The sequence below is a fragment of the Cololabis saira genome, chromosome 14 (genome assembly GCF_033807715.1).
Source record: "Cololabis saira isolate AMF1-May2022 chromosome 14, fColSai1.1, whole genome shotgun sequence".
In the NCBI taxonomy this organism is placed as follows: Eukaryota; Metazoa; Chordata; class Actinopteri; order Beloniformes; family Belonidae; genus Cololabis; species Cololabis saira.
The window spans coordinates 33,562,805-33,580,764 of record NC_084600.1 but is presented as its reverse complement, the minus strand read 5'-3'; the positions used below and the strand labels follow the sequence as shown (position 1 = coordinate 33,580,764).

Here is a 17,960-nt window from a genome sequence, read left to right as displayed (position 1 = left end):
CGACAAAACACCAAATTATAGTTGTAGAAGGGGCGAGTATTTCAATCTGTGTCCCTGCTCACAGCAGAAAATGTCCTCTTGCTTTAATGAGCCTCATGAGACCGATAGAGGGGTGTGGGGGGGAGTGGGGTTTAGAAAGGTCCCACGCTTTTGTCTGCCATGTTTTTTTTTTACGCCTCAGTGTGTGTGTCTGCCTTACTAAATACAAATCTCATCCATCCCCTGACCGACCATCTTCCCTGATTCCTCTGTGATGTATTTCACATTGACTCATCCCTCAGTTTACATTCCTTTCTATCTGATGTTTTTCCTGCCAGCTTGCCTTTTATTTTTTTTGCTTTATTTCTACATCCGTTATTCCTATCTTCACGCTGCTCTGTTTTCAGTCCTAATCTCTCTCTCTCTCTCCATTCCGAACACACACTCGCACAAACGCCACCCACTTAGCCTGTGAATGTCACTTCTGTCCATCCTGTGACCAGAGTGATGACGGCAGCTACAGATCACATTCCCGTTACGATTCCCAAGGCCCCAATTAGCTGATTGGCTGAAGTGCAGTGTGACTAGCCCACAGTGTCTCTGCCCGTGCGAGTTGAAACACGTGCATCTTTGTGCATACTTGTGTCCCTAAGTGTAATGCAGGTTTTTCCGTTTTTTTCTGAAGGTGAAGTTCTTAAAGCACGGGGCTTCACAGAGATGAAACCACTGTGGCAACGGTCTCCTCTTCTTTCGATTGGCTTGCCATGATTCATTATTTTTCGTTCAAGCTCACTCCCTGGTTTTTCAGTTATTTTCAAAATAAGTCACTTCTGCCTGAAATCTGCATGAATCCATTACTGCATTTTGTCAAAACAGTTTTCCCAAGTAAGAATCATCAAACAGAAAATGTTAAAGCGTTCAATCAGAGGGTATCGGTTGGATAGTTGCATATCAGGCAAAAGTGACATTTAATATTATTTTGAAATGTCGAAGACTGATACCCAACAGCTAGAAGAGTCAAGCCTCAATGTAGACTGACACAGCTTTTCACAGCATAAATATTTACACTACGTTTTTGTCATAGCCCTCTAAAGAAAGAACATGAGCACATCTTGAGGTGAAATAAACACAGCAGTTTAAAATCGATCTGAACTGCCGTTCACAGCCATTATTAACTGCTACAGACCAATTGAAGACGGGAACAGTCCCTAATATTCTTAAATTAATCTTTTAAAGAGCACCAATTAATCAGACTTCTTGACCACTTCATGTATGATGATGAAAGACGCAGCAATATTTTAGCTTGGGATGTATTTCAGGCATCAAAAGAGATAAAATAAGCATGATCTTACATAAACAACTACAGAAACAAGCAAAAACGCATAAATAACCAGTTTCTTTTTCGTTGAGGAATTCATTTTGAGCGGGGTGCACAAAATGAAGAAAAATGTGAAATGTAAGCAGCTGAGAAACAAGTTTCATCCTGTTGTTTCCTTCACATTAGTTTGACCCCCCTGCTGTACTGCTGAGTTGCAGCTCAAGGAAACTGATAAATGTAAATAGATAGTAACATCCTCTTCATAATCTCCTTTCCTAGTCCTCGGACAAAAAGTAAATACTTTGTTTACTTAAACACATTTTTATACGTACATATGTGAAAAACCTGACATCCTCCGTTTGCTCTATTTGATATATTTTGCCTCGTTGCTGCCGGTGTCTAAACACTCCTCCTCAGAGACCTACACGGTGCATCGTTTGTTTTATTCAGAGGAAAGTTGAATTCAAACAACTTTTAGTCCCCCTTTTGTTTTTTTCTCCTCTGATCAAGCCGGCTCAGTCTTTTGCTCCCCCTGCAGCCGAGCTGACTGAACTCTGTTCCTGCAGGATCCTACTTCACATTTCTACTTCACAAACAATATCTCACCAGCTTACCTTCAGAATGGTCGGCACCACCACTCTCGGACTGTAGCGACTGTCACCGAACTGACTCTAAAGGAGCAGTTTAGTTTATCACGATTCCCTTCGTTCACACTGTAAAATCGAGCCCTTACATTTCTTGCCATATGATAACAGTCTTTAAGTTGGTGTGACAGAGCTGAACGGATACAGAGAAGCATGCTGTGTGAACGTGGAAGAAGTTCTCTCTGTGGCAGTGAACTGGGGAGCTGAAGGGATTTTCAGATTTCCTTGCCGGAGCTCATCATTTCCTGTACCAAGCTGATTTAAAGGGGTTTTTGGTTAATTGGTTGGTTCTAATTAATTCTTAGCTTTTCCGAGTCTGAGCTGTGTTGTGACTCATCTCTGATAACCCGAAGGCTGTCGGTGCTCCGTAATTCAACTGCCTTTTCATCACATTCATCTATTTTTTACTCATTCACCAGTCTCTTTATTCTTTGTTACCTTCCTTTTGGTTCTTTTACAGGACTGTTTCAGAAAATTAGAATATTGTGATTTTCTCTAATGCAATTACAAAAACAAAAAATGTCATACATTCTGGATTCATTACAAATCAACTGAAATATTGCAAGCCTTTTATTATTTTAATATTGCTGATCATGGTTTACAGCTTAAGAAAACTCAAATATCCTATCTCAAAAAAATAGAATATTCTGGGAATCTTAATCTTAAACTGTAAGCCATAATCATCAATATTAAAATAATAAAAGGCTTGCAATATTTCAGTTGATTTGTAATGAATCCAGAATGTATGACTTTTTTTTTTTTTTTTTTTTTTTTTTTTAAATTGCATTACAGAAAATAAAGAACTTTATCACAATATTCTAATTTTCTGAGACAGTCCTGTATGCCTTTTCTTCCCCCTCTCTTTACCTTCCCTTTACATCTGTTTTTTTTTCTGTCCCTCTGTCCTTTTTCTTTCGTACTTTATCTCAACTTCTTCTACTCTGTCCCTCTGTTTCTTTTCTCTTCTTAATCCTTTTCTCATTCCTCTCTTTATTTATCACCTTCTGATCCACAACTCCTGTTCTTTCTTACTTCCTTCCATCTCCTTTAGTTTCTCTTTTCCTCTTCATTTCTTATACTACTTCTTCCTTTCTTTCCTCATTTCTGGTCCTTTCTGTCTTTTCTTCACACTCAACAATCATATATCTGAAAGAGCCTCATTTAAAAGAAAATAAACTATATTCAGCTTACTTTCCTTGCTCACGACTCCCTCCTTTATGATTTAAAATCTACATAATAACTATAAACGCTTATGTAATTATCCAGGAACAGCTTACTCATTTTCAACATTTTGATCAGTAACTTCCTGGAGTCTCCACTTCAAGGGCGGCGTGTGCCACGTAACCCCCGTGAAACCTTAAGGTGTTGTTCTCACATGAAGGTGTAAAACCATATTTCTCAAACTCTCAAACTGCACACTTAGGTCAAATCATAGCTGTAGACCCCTGCCTTTGTCCCAGTGGAAAAAGCATGGGAGAGGAGTCTATTTATAGACTGTGTACGGCCAGCTCTGCTGTGAAAGGTGGGAATAAGCTCCCCTTCACAAAGCAGAACAAGTCACAAATATTTCAAGTGCCAAGCATTGAATTTCTGATTTTTTTTGTATCCCTCCTCTTCTGTAGACGAATGAGATGCGCCCTGTTACTGGCTTCTTGGTCTCTCCTGCTACTCCCCAGGATGGAAACTGTGGAGCGATCTGAAAACAAACATGCTCGGGTACTTCTCCCCTCAGATGCTTCACCGGGGTCTGCCTACTTCCAGAAATAAAGGTTTCATGGTCACATGGTTTATAATGCGTTTTAAAAAACGGTCTTGTTTTTGTCTGATTAACATAATAATTGGCCGTTTTGTAACATCGTCTAGACGTACCGACTGTTCAATTCATGCACCAGTAAAATCAAGGGTTCATTTCTCTGCAAGAAATTCAGTTTTATTCTTTTTTATCTTTGGAGGAAGAAGGACTTCCTCAAAACGAGCGGGTTGTTCCCAACAGAGGCCTGGAGGGGGTACTAAATAGGAACGTCTTCATTATTGTGTTGCAACAACGGTCGATGAGGGGTAAAAGTGAAAAACATTCACAAGAAGATATTGCACATCCTTGTGTCAGTTGTAAATAAACAGATAATGATGGAAAGGTTTCATCACCGTACCTCAGTAATAATTGTCCCTCTCTACAGTCAAAGCAACAAATATCTCAGATTATATTGTCTTGAAAATGTTTTTTTGTAACATTTGCGAGTTATCTGACGTAATTCTTAACAGATGATGCCAAATGTGTTCCTGTATTCATAGAGGCTCGGCAGAAGCGATACCGAACAGCATGACAGACGGAGAGGGAGGGGGACAGACTTGTAAGCACCGAAGCAAATAATATTCTTCATCAGTGATTGACTAAAGCTCAGCTTTATAATACCCAGTTGTTCATCCTCCAATAAAAGATACCCAATATTCAGTACTTACAGCTCCACAGAGCAGACTTCACATGTGTTTTCTATGTACCCATCTTCAAAATAAAATGAAGTACTTAGATACAACCTTCTCCCAATATAAGTGATAGTACAAGTCTCTATGCAAACCCGTTAGATTTTCTCATACTGAAAACTGCCAATACAGGATGTCCAATTGTTTACTTAAATTTAGAAATGTAGTCCTTTGACCCTGTAAAGGTGATTTCTCTTATGGCCATGCGAGAGAAGAGAGAACCGAGAGAGAACCTTCCCGCCTTTCATCCAATCAAGCTGGCTTTGAACTGGCAAGTAATCAGAGTATCAGCGGCAATCTGCGGGTCAATAAATGCATACAACACAATGAATCCAATTCCAGACAAAATTGTCTGTGAAAGTGCAAAATGATCCTCATACGAGGCTGTATGATGAAAGACGGGGAGAAAAGAATGAATAGAAGAAGAATCAAATAGAAAAAAAGTAATGCAGACATCAAATGAAGATGAGAAAACTGGACTAATATCAAAGAGGAGAGAAGGGGAGGGTGGGAGGATGAAAGTGAGGTACGCAGGGAACGAGACAAAGGCAGACTGAGACTATACTGTCACTTCTATACTCACCACAATCATTTCTGATGGCTCCAAAGTGATGCATTCACAGCCGCGTCTACCCCCCAGCTGCTTGCCAAAACTGCAGAGAAAGCACAAGAAGACACATACAAAAAAAGTTAGTATAAAATAAAAACTAATGACGACAGATGTATTTCCTCACATCTGCCCACCCACAGATGAACATCAGCCTTGTAGGCCATTAAATCATAATAATCGCCCAAATCATTAAGCTGGCCCCGCATTAAACGTAACATGATACTGAGGCCGTGCAGATCACGTAAGAACTCAACGATGTTTAAACCAGAGAAGTAACATCTGTTGAGGCTGAAGAGCACAAAGAAGTATCTGTGCACCCCTCAAAATGCAAAGATTAGCTTTCAAGACTCGCTGTGTGTCCGATTTTTGCAATTTACTGAATAGAAATGATCCAAGAGTGATGTTAAAGTAGAGTACATTTGCACTGAAGTACTTTAGTGTTGCATTTGGTTGATGATGATATACTGATTTCACTGTACCTCTCTCTAACGCACGTGAAAAACTGCACTTACATGCTCCGATTATCAATGTGCACCCACTTCAGCAAAGATTGAGATATTTAAAAGGGAAAAGTCCAGGCTCACAGGCAGCTCGAAAAATCGTGCTTTTCTGTCAGCCTGTCTTGATTCAAAATTATTTGTGACGCTCATTTGGGGCACAGCTTTATGCATCTGGTGATCCTGACTTTGCTGCATCCAAGTCACAGCCAAAGTGTGTCAACAGCAATAAATCCTGCTAAGATCTAATGAGCTAAAACCTATTAAAAAGGGCAGAATTTTACATTTTAGTGCCCGTAATATTCAAACTGTTGTAAATGCAGTTTTAAGGTGCCCCCAAGAGGCTGAAGTTAATTTCTAGAGCAATTCCACTGATTTACTGCAGTGTTATCTTCATAAAACTTTTACTGCACATGGGAGCATCAAGGTCCATCACCGCCGTTAGAAGAGAGTGTGCGCCTTTTCATCAGACACCTCAACGCGGTCAGCAGTATGCGGCGTGGTTTTACTGGCGTTAGAGGAGTGCAGCTCTGTCGGAGCTTTATGAAGGAGGGGAAAAAGGAAGTTAACACCTCAAAACACCTCTGACAGTTCACAGAGACTAAAAACAACGTCAGCAATTAACCTTCTCTAAACTTGTAACAACAAGAATCTGTTGGTGACTTGATGAGAGGCGTTGGTACAAAATGCTACCACATGATAACATGAAGGCGCACATCCGTCAGAAAATACTTTCAGGGCAGTCGTGGATCAGTGGAAGTGAAGATCGGTGGATTGATCTCCAGTCCCACTACTATTTTAAAGTCTCCTTTGGCAGGACACTGAACTGCACATCATCATTCATAAAATCAACCTCCATGGGATTACCGGAGGAAGAATGCAACTTTTTGACAGAAAGTCAGTTTGCGTTCTTAGGTCTGAAATATATGCCATCCTGGAAGCTGTTAAGACATCCAGGGGCAGTGTTTTGAATCGATTTAAATTTTAAGGCTTGTCACATCTGTGAAAAATCCCTCCCAAAGCGAGGGCCTGTGTTTATGCATGCAGCAATTACTCATGTCTCCGTGTTTCCCACGCACCGTGCAAGGGTGTGCGCGAGAGAGAGATCCTCGGTCGGAACAGCTCAATCAGGGAGTGTGGTGAACCCCGGAGAACAGATTGGGCTGCCAACATGTCTCCCTCCCCTTTGGTGCGTAAAAGTGCTGATTCAGCATTGTTGAAGGACCGTGGAGGCGGCCGGTTTTAATCGTGGAAGCGTGCCGCACTGGGAGAAAGCCAGCTCTCACACCTATGTCTTCTACTCCATTAAGCTCTTGTGTTGTCTTTAAAAACAGTCTCATCTCTTTGGCTCGCATCCCCCTTTCTTTGACTTATCCCCCCCTCCTCGTGTACATCACCTCCTTTGGTAATCTCTATCGTCGGGTTTGCTTTTTTTGGTTTTTTTCTGAACATATGGTGCCAATTCTCCATATTTTCCTTCCTCCTAAATCTTTTATCCGGTTCATGGCTGTCCATCAGTACTTATCCTATTTGTCCTCTTTTCCTTCCCTTGCCTCTTTGTCCTGTTCACGCCACTGCATCTCTGGCTTTCATGTTTTATTTCCGGCTTTGCTGTTTTCTTCCCTTCTTGCCACATCTCATTCTGCATTCCCTTTCATCCTTTCTTTCCCTCCTCTTACCGCTGGTCTTTCTAGAAGTCAAAAAAAGGCAAACTTTCATCTTATTTCCTGCCGAATCGCAGTTTCACGCCGGCGCAGACAGCAATCACCATCAAATTTAGGATCCTTTTTAACATCTTCTTTTCAAATATTTCTGATACATTTTCAAAGAAGTGTTGCCGTGTGCCAAGACCTTGGTGTGCAACACTCGAAGAGGAATAAATCTGTATCTACAAACATGCCAGGGATCACCTGGAAAGTAGAAAGCGGTTCAACCCGTCCATGCCATTTAATTTGATTTTTTTCTAAATTTAACAGCATTGACATCACTGCCAGGGATAGAAAAGTAGAGGCAAAGACGTCACGACTACTTTAGTTCAGGCTAGGATATGTTTTGGTCCCCTTTTAAAGGATCCAGCTGTTTGCCGCCTCGGTCCATTAAGATCAGAAACCAGACTTAATTGAGGAAAATATTCCTACGATTTCAAGAGGTTTAAAAACATCTGTTGCTGACACATCAGTTGTTATTCTCAGCTCAAATGACCTAAATTTCTCCATGCTACAGAAATCGTATGCTCTTAGGTCAAAAGTTCATCTGTGAAAAAATAAATAAAAAGAGAAAAGAGATGAGGATGAATTTAGAAAATAAACAAATAGAAGGACATTAATACAACGTCTGTATGAGCTTGTAACTCCGTGCTGCCCTGAGGAGGGAAGCAGTGGGCTGGGCTGGGCTCTCCCTCGGAGCCCTTCAGCTCCAGGTCAGCTCGACTCAGAGATCTCGCTTCACTCCACTGAGGCACGACGCCTGGCCCCTGTCAGCGCGGCAAAAAGCCTGCCAAGACCGTCTAGTTACTCACGCAGTGTTGGGATCGCTCGTGTTGGAAACACAACAGAGAGACACAGTTTGCTGCTGATGAAGGGGTTTAAGACGAAGCAGAGATTGTGAATGACAACTGCGGCACACATGTCCGTGTCACCCTGGGTGTTTTCTTTTAACAGGTACATGCTTGCGATAGAAGAATCAGTCAACATTTAGTAACTAACCAGGATGTGTGGATGCATGTGCAGCCACAAACGATGCTGCTGCACCGACTGAACTGTAACATGATAGGTGTCTGTTGTCAGTCGATGTAAATCTGCGTTTCACGGTGGAAATCCACAATATGAGCCATGTTGATCCTCGATTCACATAGCACACTGAAATATCTCTGCATACATCTCCAGAGAGAGAGAGAGAGAGAGGTATAGACTTCATTTTTTCTGAAACAATTCTGTGGTGGATTACTCTGATGCTGAGGTTCATTGTTTTGTTAGAGATACTGAAAGTTTACTAAGCTCCAGTATCTTTGTGGGGTTAAGGTCAGGTGGCCACTCCAGGAGGATTTTCTTATTCTGAGGCCATTCTGTGGGGGATTTACCTCCTAGCTTGGGGTCACTGCTTCCTGTATCACACAACTCCTACTAAGTTTCAGCTGGCAGACATCTACCCTAATATTATTTTCTAGGGTACTTTAGTAAACTTAGGAATTCATTTCCCCCCTCACTAATGCCAAGTAGTCCAGGCCCCGAGGGAGCCGACGCAAGCCCAAATCATGATGCTCCCTCAGCCGTATTTGACCCCTGGGAAGATGTTTCGATGTTGGTAAGCTCTGCCCCTTTTTTGCACCATACGCAGAGCTCAGCGCTCTTTCTGAATATTCAACTTTTGTTTCATAACTTCAACAAAAAACATTGTCCCAGAAGGGTTGAGAATTGCGAAGCAGTAACAAAAAAGCTTTGTGGATTGTACTTTTACTTACATTTTATATATGAATTAAAAAGGGGGGAATCTTGTAAAGGAGGGAAAAAAAACAACACGTCTCATTTTCTGTGCTTGAGAGATTTCACTTGAGTGTGTGAAGTCAACTTTGTGTGAAGTCGAGCCTGAAACTCATATGGGGTTGTAAAGGTGAGTGAGAGGTCCAGATTTGGAGGTGGTTATTAGGTCTATGACTCAACTCAGAGTAGCATCATCCTGAAGACTATATCTCAAACATCAGATCAGAAGTATTATTTTTGTGACGATAACGTCCGTAAGACAGAAACAGACTTGAGTGCTTCACACGCCAACATTTCCCCTTTCTCCTTTCTCCAACTTATTCCAACTCACTGACCTTAAATGGACTGATGCCTTCTACTACTAATCCAAATTCAAGATTCAATGGTTCACTTTGCAATCATGCCTTGCAAAATAAAGCAGGGATACATTCAATTTTTAATTCACAAACAAATCACATCACCCTGACTTGATCAATTTCAAACTTCAAACATACATCATCAGCAAGAATAGCATCTCCTCCTTTATCTCTGATAAAAACTTAAAAACTATTGCTCATATGGCAGAACTTGGTTGTGTGGTCCATGACTTTAATGATCTCTCTCCCCTCTCCTCTTGCAGGGACAAGTTACAGGCAGAAAGGAGAACAGGTTCAGCCCTGATCCAGTGACAGCTGCAGCATCACGGCCCATAAACCATGACAGCCTGCACAGAAACGACGGCCACACACAGACACGCTCACCCCGAGGTTGTTTCTAAAGCCCGACATGAAGAGCAGCGTGCCAAAAATGTCAGAGTTAAATTATTTACAAGAGGTTTCTTTCACAAACCATATAAATAGTTTATATGGATGACAACATGTTGTTTTCATTTCACTTCTACTCATAAAAATATCACACTTGAATGTTTTTGAAGATAATTAATTCCAATGACGGTGAGATACAGCAACTCCGGAGCTTTAAACATCCCAGCAAAAGGCCTCAGTTGGATTGTAAGTTAATGGACACAAACAACAATAAAACATGTAAGCGTTTATTCTCATTTTAGTACAAGTATGAGACATCTTTTACGTGAACAGCTGTTTACACGTCTGCCAAAAAAAAACAAAAAACATAGCCAATACTTGCAGACATTAAAATTAACTGCAGTCTCGCTCAGTGGATAAAAGTTGAGTCCGGGGCGGCCGCTTCTGGCTCGTCGGTCTTATAGAAAAACGTTACAGTGTTTCTTATGACCACCACGTGTGACACATCATGTACTTCAACTTTAAATAAAACACAGCCTGGCTTATTTGGTTTAAGTTGGTGTTAATGTGCATGATCGTGCATTTTTTATGAGCAACTTCTTTTTAAAAGAGTCTGCTTCTAATCAGTAAACTGATAATGGTCGCGTACATCACTATTTAAAAAAAAAAAAAGAAAGAAAACTAACAGAAAAATTACAAATGCTATCATTCTGAAGGAAACATGGTAGGAAGCCACCTGCTACAAAATTGCCACTTCTGAAAATCACTTGTAACCCTCCACTCTCTTTTGTTTGTTTGTTTTTGTAATGAAATACCTTGCATTGCCACCGACGTGTGTGGCTGAGCATGAACAAGGACAATCGTCTTAAAATGGCATCAATGCCTCTAAGCCAACTATCCCCAACGGTAAGACAAGAAAACCGCAGTCTGGTACATACAAGTACTAGGGGTGTAACAATATATCGTGCCACGAAATTTCACGATACAAAAATGTCACAATACGTGTCGTGGAGGTGACAAAGTGTATCGCGATATTGGGTTATTAATATTAATCTATTGTGTTGATTAGTAACGCACATCCGATCACGCCTCGACCCGCGGACCAAAATCTTACTCCGCTCAGAAGAAACTAGTACCGTTTTGCGGTCCCGATCACGGGGCTCTTGCGGGGTTTTGAGCTCTGAACCTTTACTTATGTAAGGCTGGTGTAGAGTTAAGCCTTACCTTATTAAATTAAACCCTTTTCGGGTCGTGAGTAGGATAAACACGGGGACAACTTCCGCTGAGTTCCAGTGTACTTTAATGTCCACTCAACAGTGTAGGATTTTAGAACACCAACAAAAGCACCTAGTGCCGTACTGTGGCGTATCACTCCGCCCAATCTAAAACAGACTAATCACTACAGATAAACTGACTAGTGTCATTATAGTCCCTGATTTACATCAGAATATAAAGAATATATCTATAAAATAATGAACCCTGAATTACCAAAATAACTTTCTTAACAAAAATAAATCTCTTACACGTATAAGGTGAGCATGAATCAATCTTTTTTATGATGTAAAATTGTATGTATTTATTTATTTACTTTTATTTATGTATTTAATTGTAGTTGTTAAATTTCTGGAAAAGAAAAAAGTCAAATCATACATGAGAGAAAATTCAGTTTGTGGCAAAATATTTGACTTGGAAAATAGTTGGCCTGGCTTTCTCTTTAAAACTTAAACAGTTATAAAGCATTACAAACCGGAACAATAGGGCAAATTCACAGCATTGTTTTGTATTTTGTGTCTTTCAAATAAAAGACAATTTTTCCTCATTCAAGGTTGTTAAAAAAATACTGCTATAATATTGTATCGTTATCGTGACCTCAATATCGTGTATTGTACCGTATCGTGAGATTAGTGTATCGTTACACCCCTAACAAGTACCCAGTCCAACTTCTCCGTCTCTGAGGCTTGAATGCTTGGTTAGCCAACAGCAGCCCTGCTGACTCGCACAAATGTTAAACAAGAGCAGAGAGCCGCCCCAACAGTCATTTACTTTACCAGACCACCAGCACACACAAGAATTTGCAGCCAGACTGCAAGTAATGATGTAGCGGCTCATTCGTGCTCAACTTCAACAACATTTATTTTTATTATTTAAACAGTATTTCATTTACTAAAGTCTCAACTGGATTTATTTTCATTCCCCGCCCATTGTCAAAAGGATCAGAGATCAAAAAGTGCATTTATAGTCTATTCTTATCACCAGAACTTCCTCCTTTTTCTCTGCTTCACCAATAATTTTGCAGCCGTCAGCATAAATACTTTGTTATTCGGACGTGTTTAACGGCGGCTGTTGTACCAAAAAAACAAACCAAAAAAAAAACGGGGACTCCATCTCTTTAAGATAATCAGTGCAGATAAAGAAAGATAACACGCAGGAGCTTGTCCTGTGTTTTCAGAGCTAAAAGGCCCAGCAGTTGTAGGTTATCCTGCCACAGTGCCGTGGGGAGTTTGTGGCCATCCTGTTGTTTAAACGATGGCAGGCAGGAAATGAAGCACGGCGAGTTGAAGAATGCATAAAGAAAGAGCGAGGGAGTTTTGAAAAATCTCCACTCAATTAGCCTTCAGTCACTGTGACATTATGGTAAAAGTCTCACAAGACAGATGGAGGGAAACAGAAACTTTAGATTTACTAACCGGGAGTGGGAATACCAGGGGTCCACGTCTTTGAACATCCAGCATATTATCCACAATTCAAATAATCCGGCACCAAATCCAGCTGTGCTCGTTTTGTGCGCCTGAGCGCAGAGTGAGAAGCTTCCTCAGAAAGCAGAAGCTGACTCTCATGCTTTTACTTTGTCTTTAACTGAGAAAGGAGTTCTTCCATCTGTGTTCACTCTTGTCTGTCTGCTGGCTCCAATGAGGTGTGTGTTTGCCAGTGTGTAAGTGTGTGTGCACTCTGCTCATTTCCTGCCTGGATGTGCTTCTGGGCTCCAGGCGGGCAGGCTGCTCGGGAACACATGGTCATCCACTGCTCTGCCAGGGGTTCCGCATTCCACACACACACACACACACGCACACGCACGCACACACACACACACAACTCCCCCTATTAGCTCCCTATATGACCCTTTCCAAGCTCCCCTGCTGCTACGAGTACTCCAGCTCACAGATGCACACCCACCAACACCCTCTGGTTCTTTGCATGGCACCAAACGTCCCCCACACTCCCACCCTTCACTCAGTTATCAACTGACCCACACTGGACACACGCGCACGCACACACACACACACACACACACACAACCAAACACACACACACACACACAAGCTCCCCCAACGTTATTGACGACCATATTTTTCTCTCTGGCACAACCAGTTATTGAGTGCTCTGTGTTACATTGTTGCCACTGTTGATGATATTCAAACAGTTAAATAATAAAAGAAAGAACACAAAAACATAATCTACTCTCACTATAATCAGAGATGTCAAGTAACGAAATACAAATACTTCGTTACCTTACTTAAGTAGAAATTTTGGTTATCTATACTTCACTGGAGTAATTATTTTTCAGACGACTTTTTACTTTTACTCCTTACATTTTCACGCAATTATCTGTACTTTTTACTCCTTACATTTTAAAAAACAGCCTCGTTACTCTATTTCATTTCGGCCTTTAAAAAAAAAAACTATCCAGTTAAATTGCGGATTGCGAATTGCCGTTAAAATCCGGATTGAGTGAATTTGGTTGTGGTTGGATGAGAAGTATAAACATAATACCATTCCGACACCCTATTGGTTTGTACGTGTCTGCTCTCTGAAACACATGTTAATGCTCAATAGTACACATATATGGTTCTTTAATATATTTGCATTATACTAAGATGCATTCATTTTCAATGGCTTTTGTCCTTAATGGCTTTTTTCCCCCTTACATTACTTTTACTTTTATACTTTAAGTAGTTTTGAAACCAGTACTTTTATACTTTTACTTGAGTAAAAAACTTGAGTTGATACTTCAACTTCTACATGAGTATTTTTAAACTCTAGTATCTATACTTCTACCTGAGTAATGAATGTGAATAGTTTTGACGCCTCTGACTATAATGTATCAATTCAAAACAAGTCAGTTCATTTGTATGGTAGCAAGTCCCCTATAAAAGTCATCCCTTTACACCTCATCTAACTGAGTTGAGATGAAGTCACAAATGAAAACAAACTTGATATGCCATTTTCTAATTAAGCCTTTTTTGCATGACATTCGACATCATGATCACACCAGAAAACACCGGGGTTGGTGTTATCTTTTACCCTGATGCTGACTGAGGAAGGTTCGTGCACTGCCCAAAAGAGAGAGACAAAAGAGAGACAAAAGTCGTGGCCAAGATGACACAGAATTGCAGAAGTTTCAGACAAAAACGGCATGCCCTCAATCTGCTCAGAGCCGGGGTCATGCAAAAGAAAATATGGTGCCAAAAATGAATCTGTCCACGAGAGTGACAGGTTTCCGTTACTGCTGATTGGTGGCGGAGCGGTAAATAAGCTCCAGATTGCAGATATTCAGATGAATACTGCAAACTACAACAGCAAAACTGTATAACTTGTGAAAAGTGCCTGAAACTTCTTCACGGTTTGTCTTCACTCAAAGAGTTGCTTACTCTGACAGAAGTCCACAATAACAGGAACTAATATGTTTGCATGCTGGTCTGTGAGCCGTCATCAATTTGCAGCAAGATTCACTTTTTCTTTTATGTTATTACCAAAAAAATAAAGACCAATTTTCCCCTCCTTTCAGTTTTTGGCGTGAACGACTTCTATCGCAGTCCAAGTAGAACAGCAGAGTGAAGGTAAACAGAGTTTCTCAAATTAAAACCATTTCCAGTGTTTAAACAGGTGCAACACTTCACACCGAGGTATTTTAAGAGTGTGTGTGTGCGTGCGCTTCATACTTTCTCTCTCTTTTTTACTGATCTCTGGAGGACAGAGCGATATTTTGCTATGAGTATATCAAATAAAAAAAAACCTTGCTAGTCCAGTAGGACTCAAATATGCTACCTTCCCACACCGGTGTTATAGCCCCCCGTAACTTGGACGATGTAAGGATGTATTATACTTTCTGTCAAAAGACAAGTCAACAGGAGAGAGGACGCCTGCGGGGAATTAGATTTAATTTATAGTGTACAGTTCAGCTGATACTGAATTAATGCATATGTGACTGCAGGTACATACCAGCATCTTGCCAGGTACATGTGCTCCTTGACGAAGACGGACCCCGAGAGCAGGATGTACCAACAGGTAGCGATGCTGTCTGGGCTGGAACAGAAAGAAGGAACACGGTTTCAACACAACACTCATTACTGCAGTCCACAGTATGAAACTCCTCCCGTAGGAACTTGCAGGACAAGTGGACTTGTGCTTTGAATTTCTGGGTTAATTTTGCTGTTAAGTGTCATTTTAAGAAGTAATGACATGAAAACTGAATTAAATGGTTGATTTAAAGACAGAAAAAAATTATATTGCGAGCAAGAGACATAGGCATGACATTTTTAAGGCTTTGAGAGCAGGAGCAAGATCTCTGAACCAGCGCCGAATCGCAAGTCCTGTGTCTCACGTGAGCAATAAAGCACTCTTCAGAGGTCAGCACTACTGAGCCATAAAACAATGAGTGACTGCTGCAAAGTGGTGAGAATCTGCAGTCGGTTTATTAAAATGTCTGGAATGAAAGGTGCTGAAAGAAATCATTCACGCCACCAGACAATAAACAGTATAATAGTAAAATAAACATTTTAACCAGTACCAGGAACTAAAAGCATCTTGTTAATAACAACAACTAGTTGGAAATTAAACTGTTATTCCACATCAGCATGTGTAAATATTAGTTTCTTCTTCATTGGTACATACGTGATGTCCATGTGATCAACTATTACTCTCATTTCACTAAAGAGACCTTGATTGCTTTCATCTGCCGTCTGTGTGAAACCAAAGACTAATCGAACATGGCAGCTGCTTTTGGTCTGGGTTGTAATGTACTTAAGACTTCCCTCTGGTAGAGAGGCAGGAAGAGTCTAGAGAGAGAGAGAGAGAAAGCATGTGTGTGCTCATTTATTTAATGTTAAATTAATCCACTGAGTGTCTAATGGGATTACAGGGGGCATGATAATGCATCAACAACATATGTAGCTTGTCTCTCATTCTTCATCCATCTCCGTCCTCCTCCCATCCCTCACGTTTCCTCCACATCTCAGCCGCCCTCATCATTATTACACCTTTTATTTTTTTTGTCTCCCGTCAGGTCATTTCTCATTTCACCTCCGTCTTGACATTGCTATTCTGTCCTCCTTCTTCCTCCTTAGCATTCCCGTGCCTTGTTTTCTCTCCTCCTCTGCATGCGACCCCCACCCACCTTCCCACTTTAAAACACCTCACAAATTTTCATTGGCTGCCACTTCTTACTTTCCCTTTTCATCTCGTTGTCAGAACCATCCATTACCTCAACCCTCTTTCCAGCTTGTCATTCATCCCTCATTCCTGGTGTCTACTCCACCCTCTTTTTGACAAGTTTCCCTCCACTTGGTGTATGATGCGAAAATTTTTTTTTTTCCTTAAAACACCATCTGCCTCATCCATCTCCTCCATATTCATTTATTCACACCCAGCAATAGATGGTATAAAGCAATGGAAGGTAAAAGCTGGAGTCCTGCATGTGACATGTAGTACCTCCATAAAAGACCAAAAGGTTTTCAGAGGCAACAAATGTAGAATCCTCTTTAACTTGTGTGAAGATGTTATTATAAATGTTAATAAGCACATGACAGCTTGTTCAGCATATCTGCTCAAATTTAAGAAGGTTGAAAGTAGCCCATTTGTGTGTGTTTGAAAAGAGAAAAGTTTGGAGAGTGCACATTTCTCTTCATTACAAATAAAATCCCATTAAAAGCCTGTTAACAGACACGTCTGCATATCTGCATCATTACAAATGATTCGAGCAACACTGAGCTGTTTCAGGTGTGTTTGACTGGGATGAGACAACTGGGCAGACCGAGGCCTCGCTGGAGTGATTATACTGTGAGTTTCACAGAGAGAGACCGCAGACAGATTTGGGACTTGTGGTCCCAAAAACCTGAATATTGTTGTCGATCTGTGCTTTTAATGTCCTCCATTTGATCTTTTGTGTTGTTTGTATCTGCCTTGTGCAGCACTTTGTGACTCACGTCTGTGAAAAGTGCGGTATATAAAATGTACTTCACTTGCAGGCAGCAGTACTTAGATGGACACAGGAAAATTATACTTGCATCATACATCACTCAAAGAAAATAATACATCACATTACACATCTGTCAGTGGTCAAAGTATGTGAACAACTAGGATTAGTGGCTAACGTGAAAGCATGCTGCTAAATAATCATAATAATAATAATAATAATAATAATACACTTTTTAATCAGCGTGTGGCATCACCGTCTGGGATATTGATCTGGCTAGTTAGGTAGCAGGGTTGTTCATCAGTTCCAGCGCTCTGGTGTTAACGAAATTAACCACAGGTGCACTAGAGGGCCAACAATGATTCAACTCACAAAACTATATATTTTTTTTGTGTGTGTTTGTCTTTATTACAGTTGGAGGCCCATTACATTTCCCTCCTTATCTCTTCTTTTGCTAGGGCCGGTGTCATTACTGGTAGCATTAGATACTATGACGCTACAGAGGTTAACCAGGTAGTTCAACTCCTACAGGTTTGCTGTGTCGCAGAGTCTCAAGAGCACGGAGGTGATTCCAGGACACAGGCAGGTACTCTGGGAGAGCTGGACAAGGCCATAGAGGGCCCTTGACCCACCAGCAGGATCGGTATCTGCCCCTTTGTGCAAGAGGAATGGGATGAGCATTGCCAGGGCCCTACACAATGACCTCTAGCAGGGCACTGGTGTGACTAACTCAGAGTAAACAAACAGTGAGGGTTCGTGAGGGTTGCCTGAGGGCCCAACATCCTCTAGCCTACAAACTACTATATACCATTTTTATTTGCTGTAATGAAATTTTAGGAAATTGGACCACCCTGCCGGATCATTTTTTCCACTCTGATGTTTGGGTGTCTTTGTATTCAGCTCTTTGTAGGTTGATAATCTTTATTTCCATCAAATGATGTGGCATCCTTTCATTCCAGTCCATATCAGTATAGATATCCCGCATACATTTTTTTCCCTCTATGAATTGGTAAGTTC

At 40.9% G+C, this 17,960-nt stretch overlaps 1 protein-coding gene across 4 annotated transcripts in view; it reads right to left on the bottom strand.

Moving 5' to 3' along the window:
• The window catches only part of LOC133460030 (rap guanine nucleotide exchange factor 6-like), a 146,068-nt gene that overhangs the window by 92,944 nt on the left and 35,164 nt on the right, over window positions 1-17,960 (bottom strand). For all 4 annotated transcript variants that reach the window (XM_061740507.1, XM_061740509.1, XM_061740508.1 and 1 more), the window contains exons 4-5: window positions 14,972-15,055; window positions 5,006-5,075 (exon numbers count right to left, since the gene is read on the bottom strand). In XM_061740507.1, coding sequence (XP_061596491.1) covers window positions 5,006-5,075; window positions 14,972-15,055 — 154 coding nt within the window. The remainder of the gene's footprint in view (window positions 1-5,005; window positions 5,076-14,971; window positions 15,056-17,960) is intronic.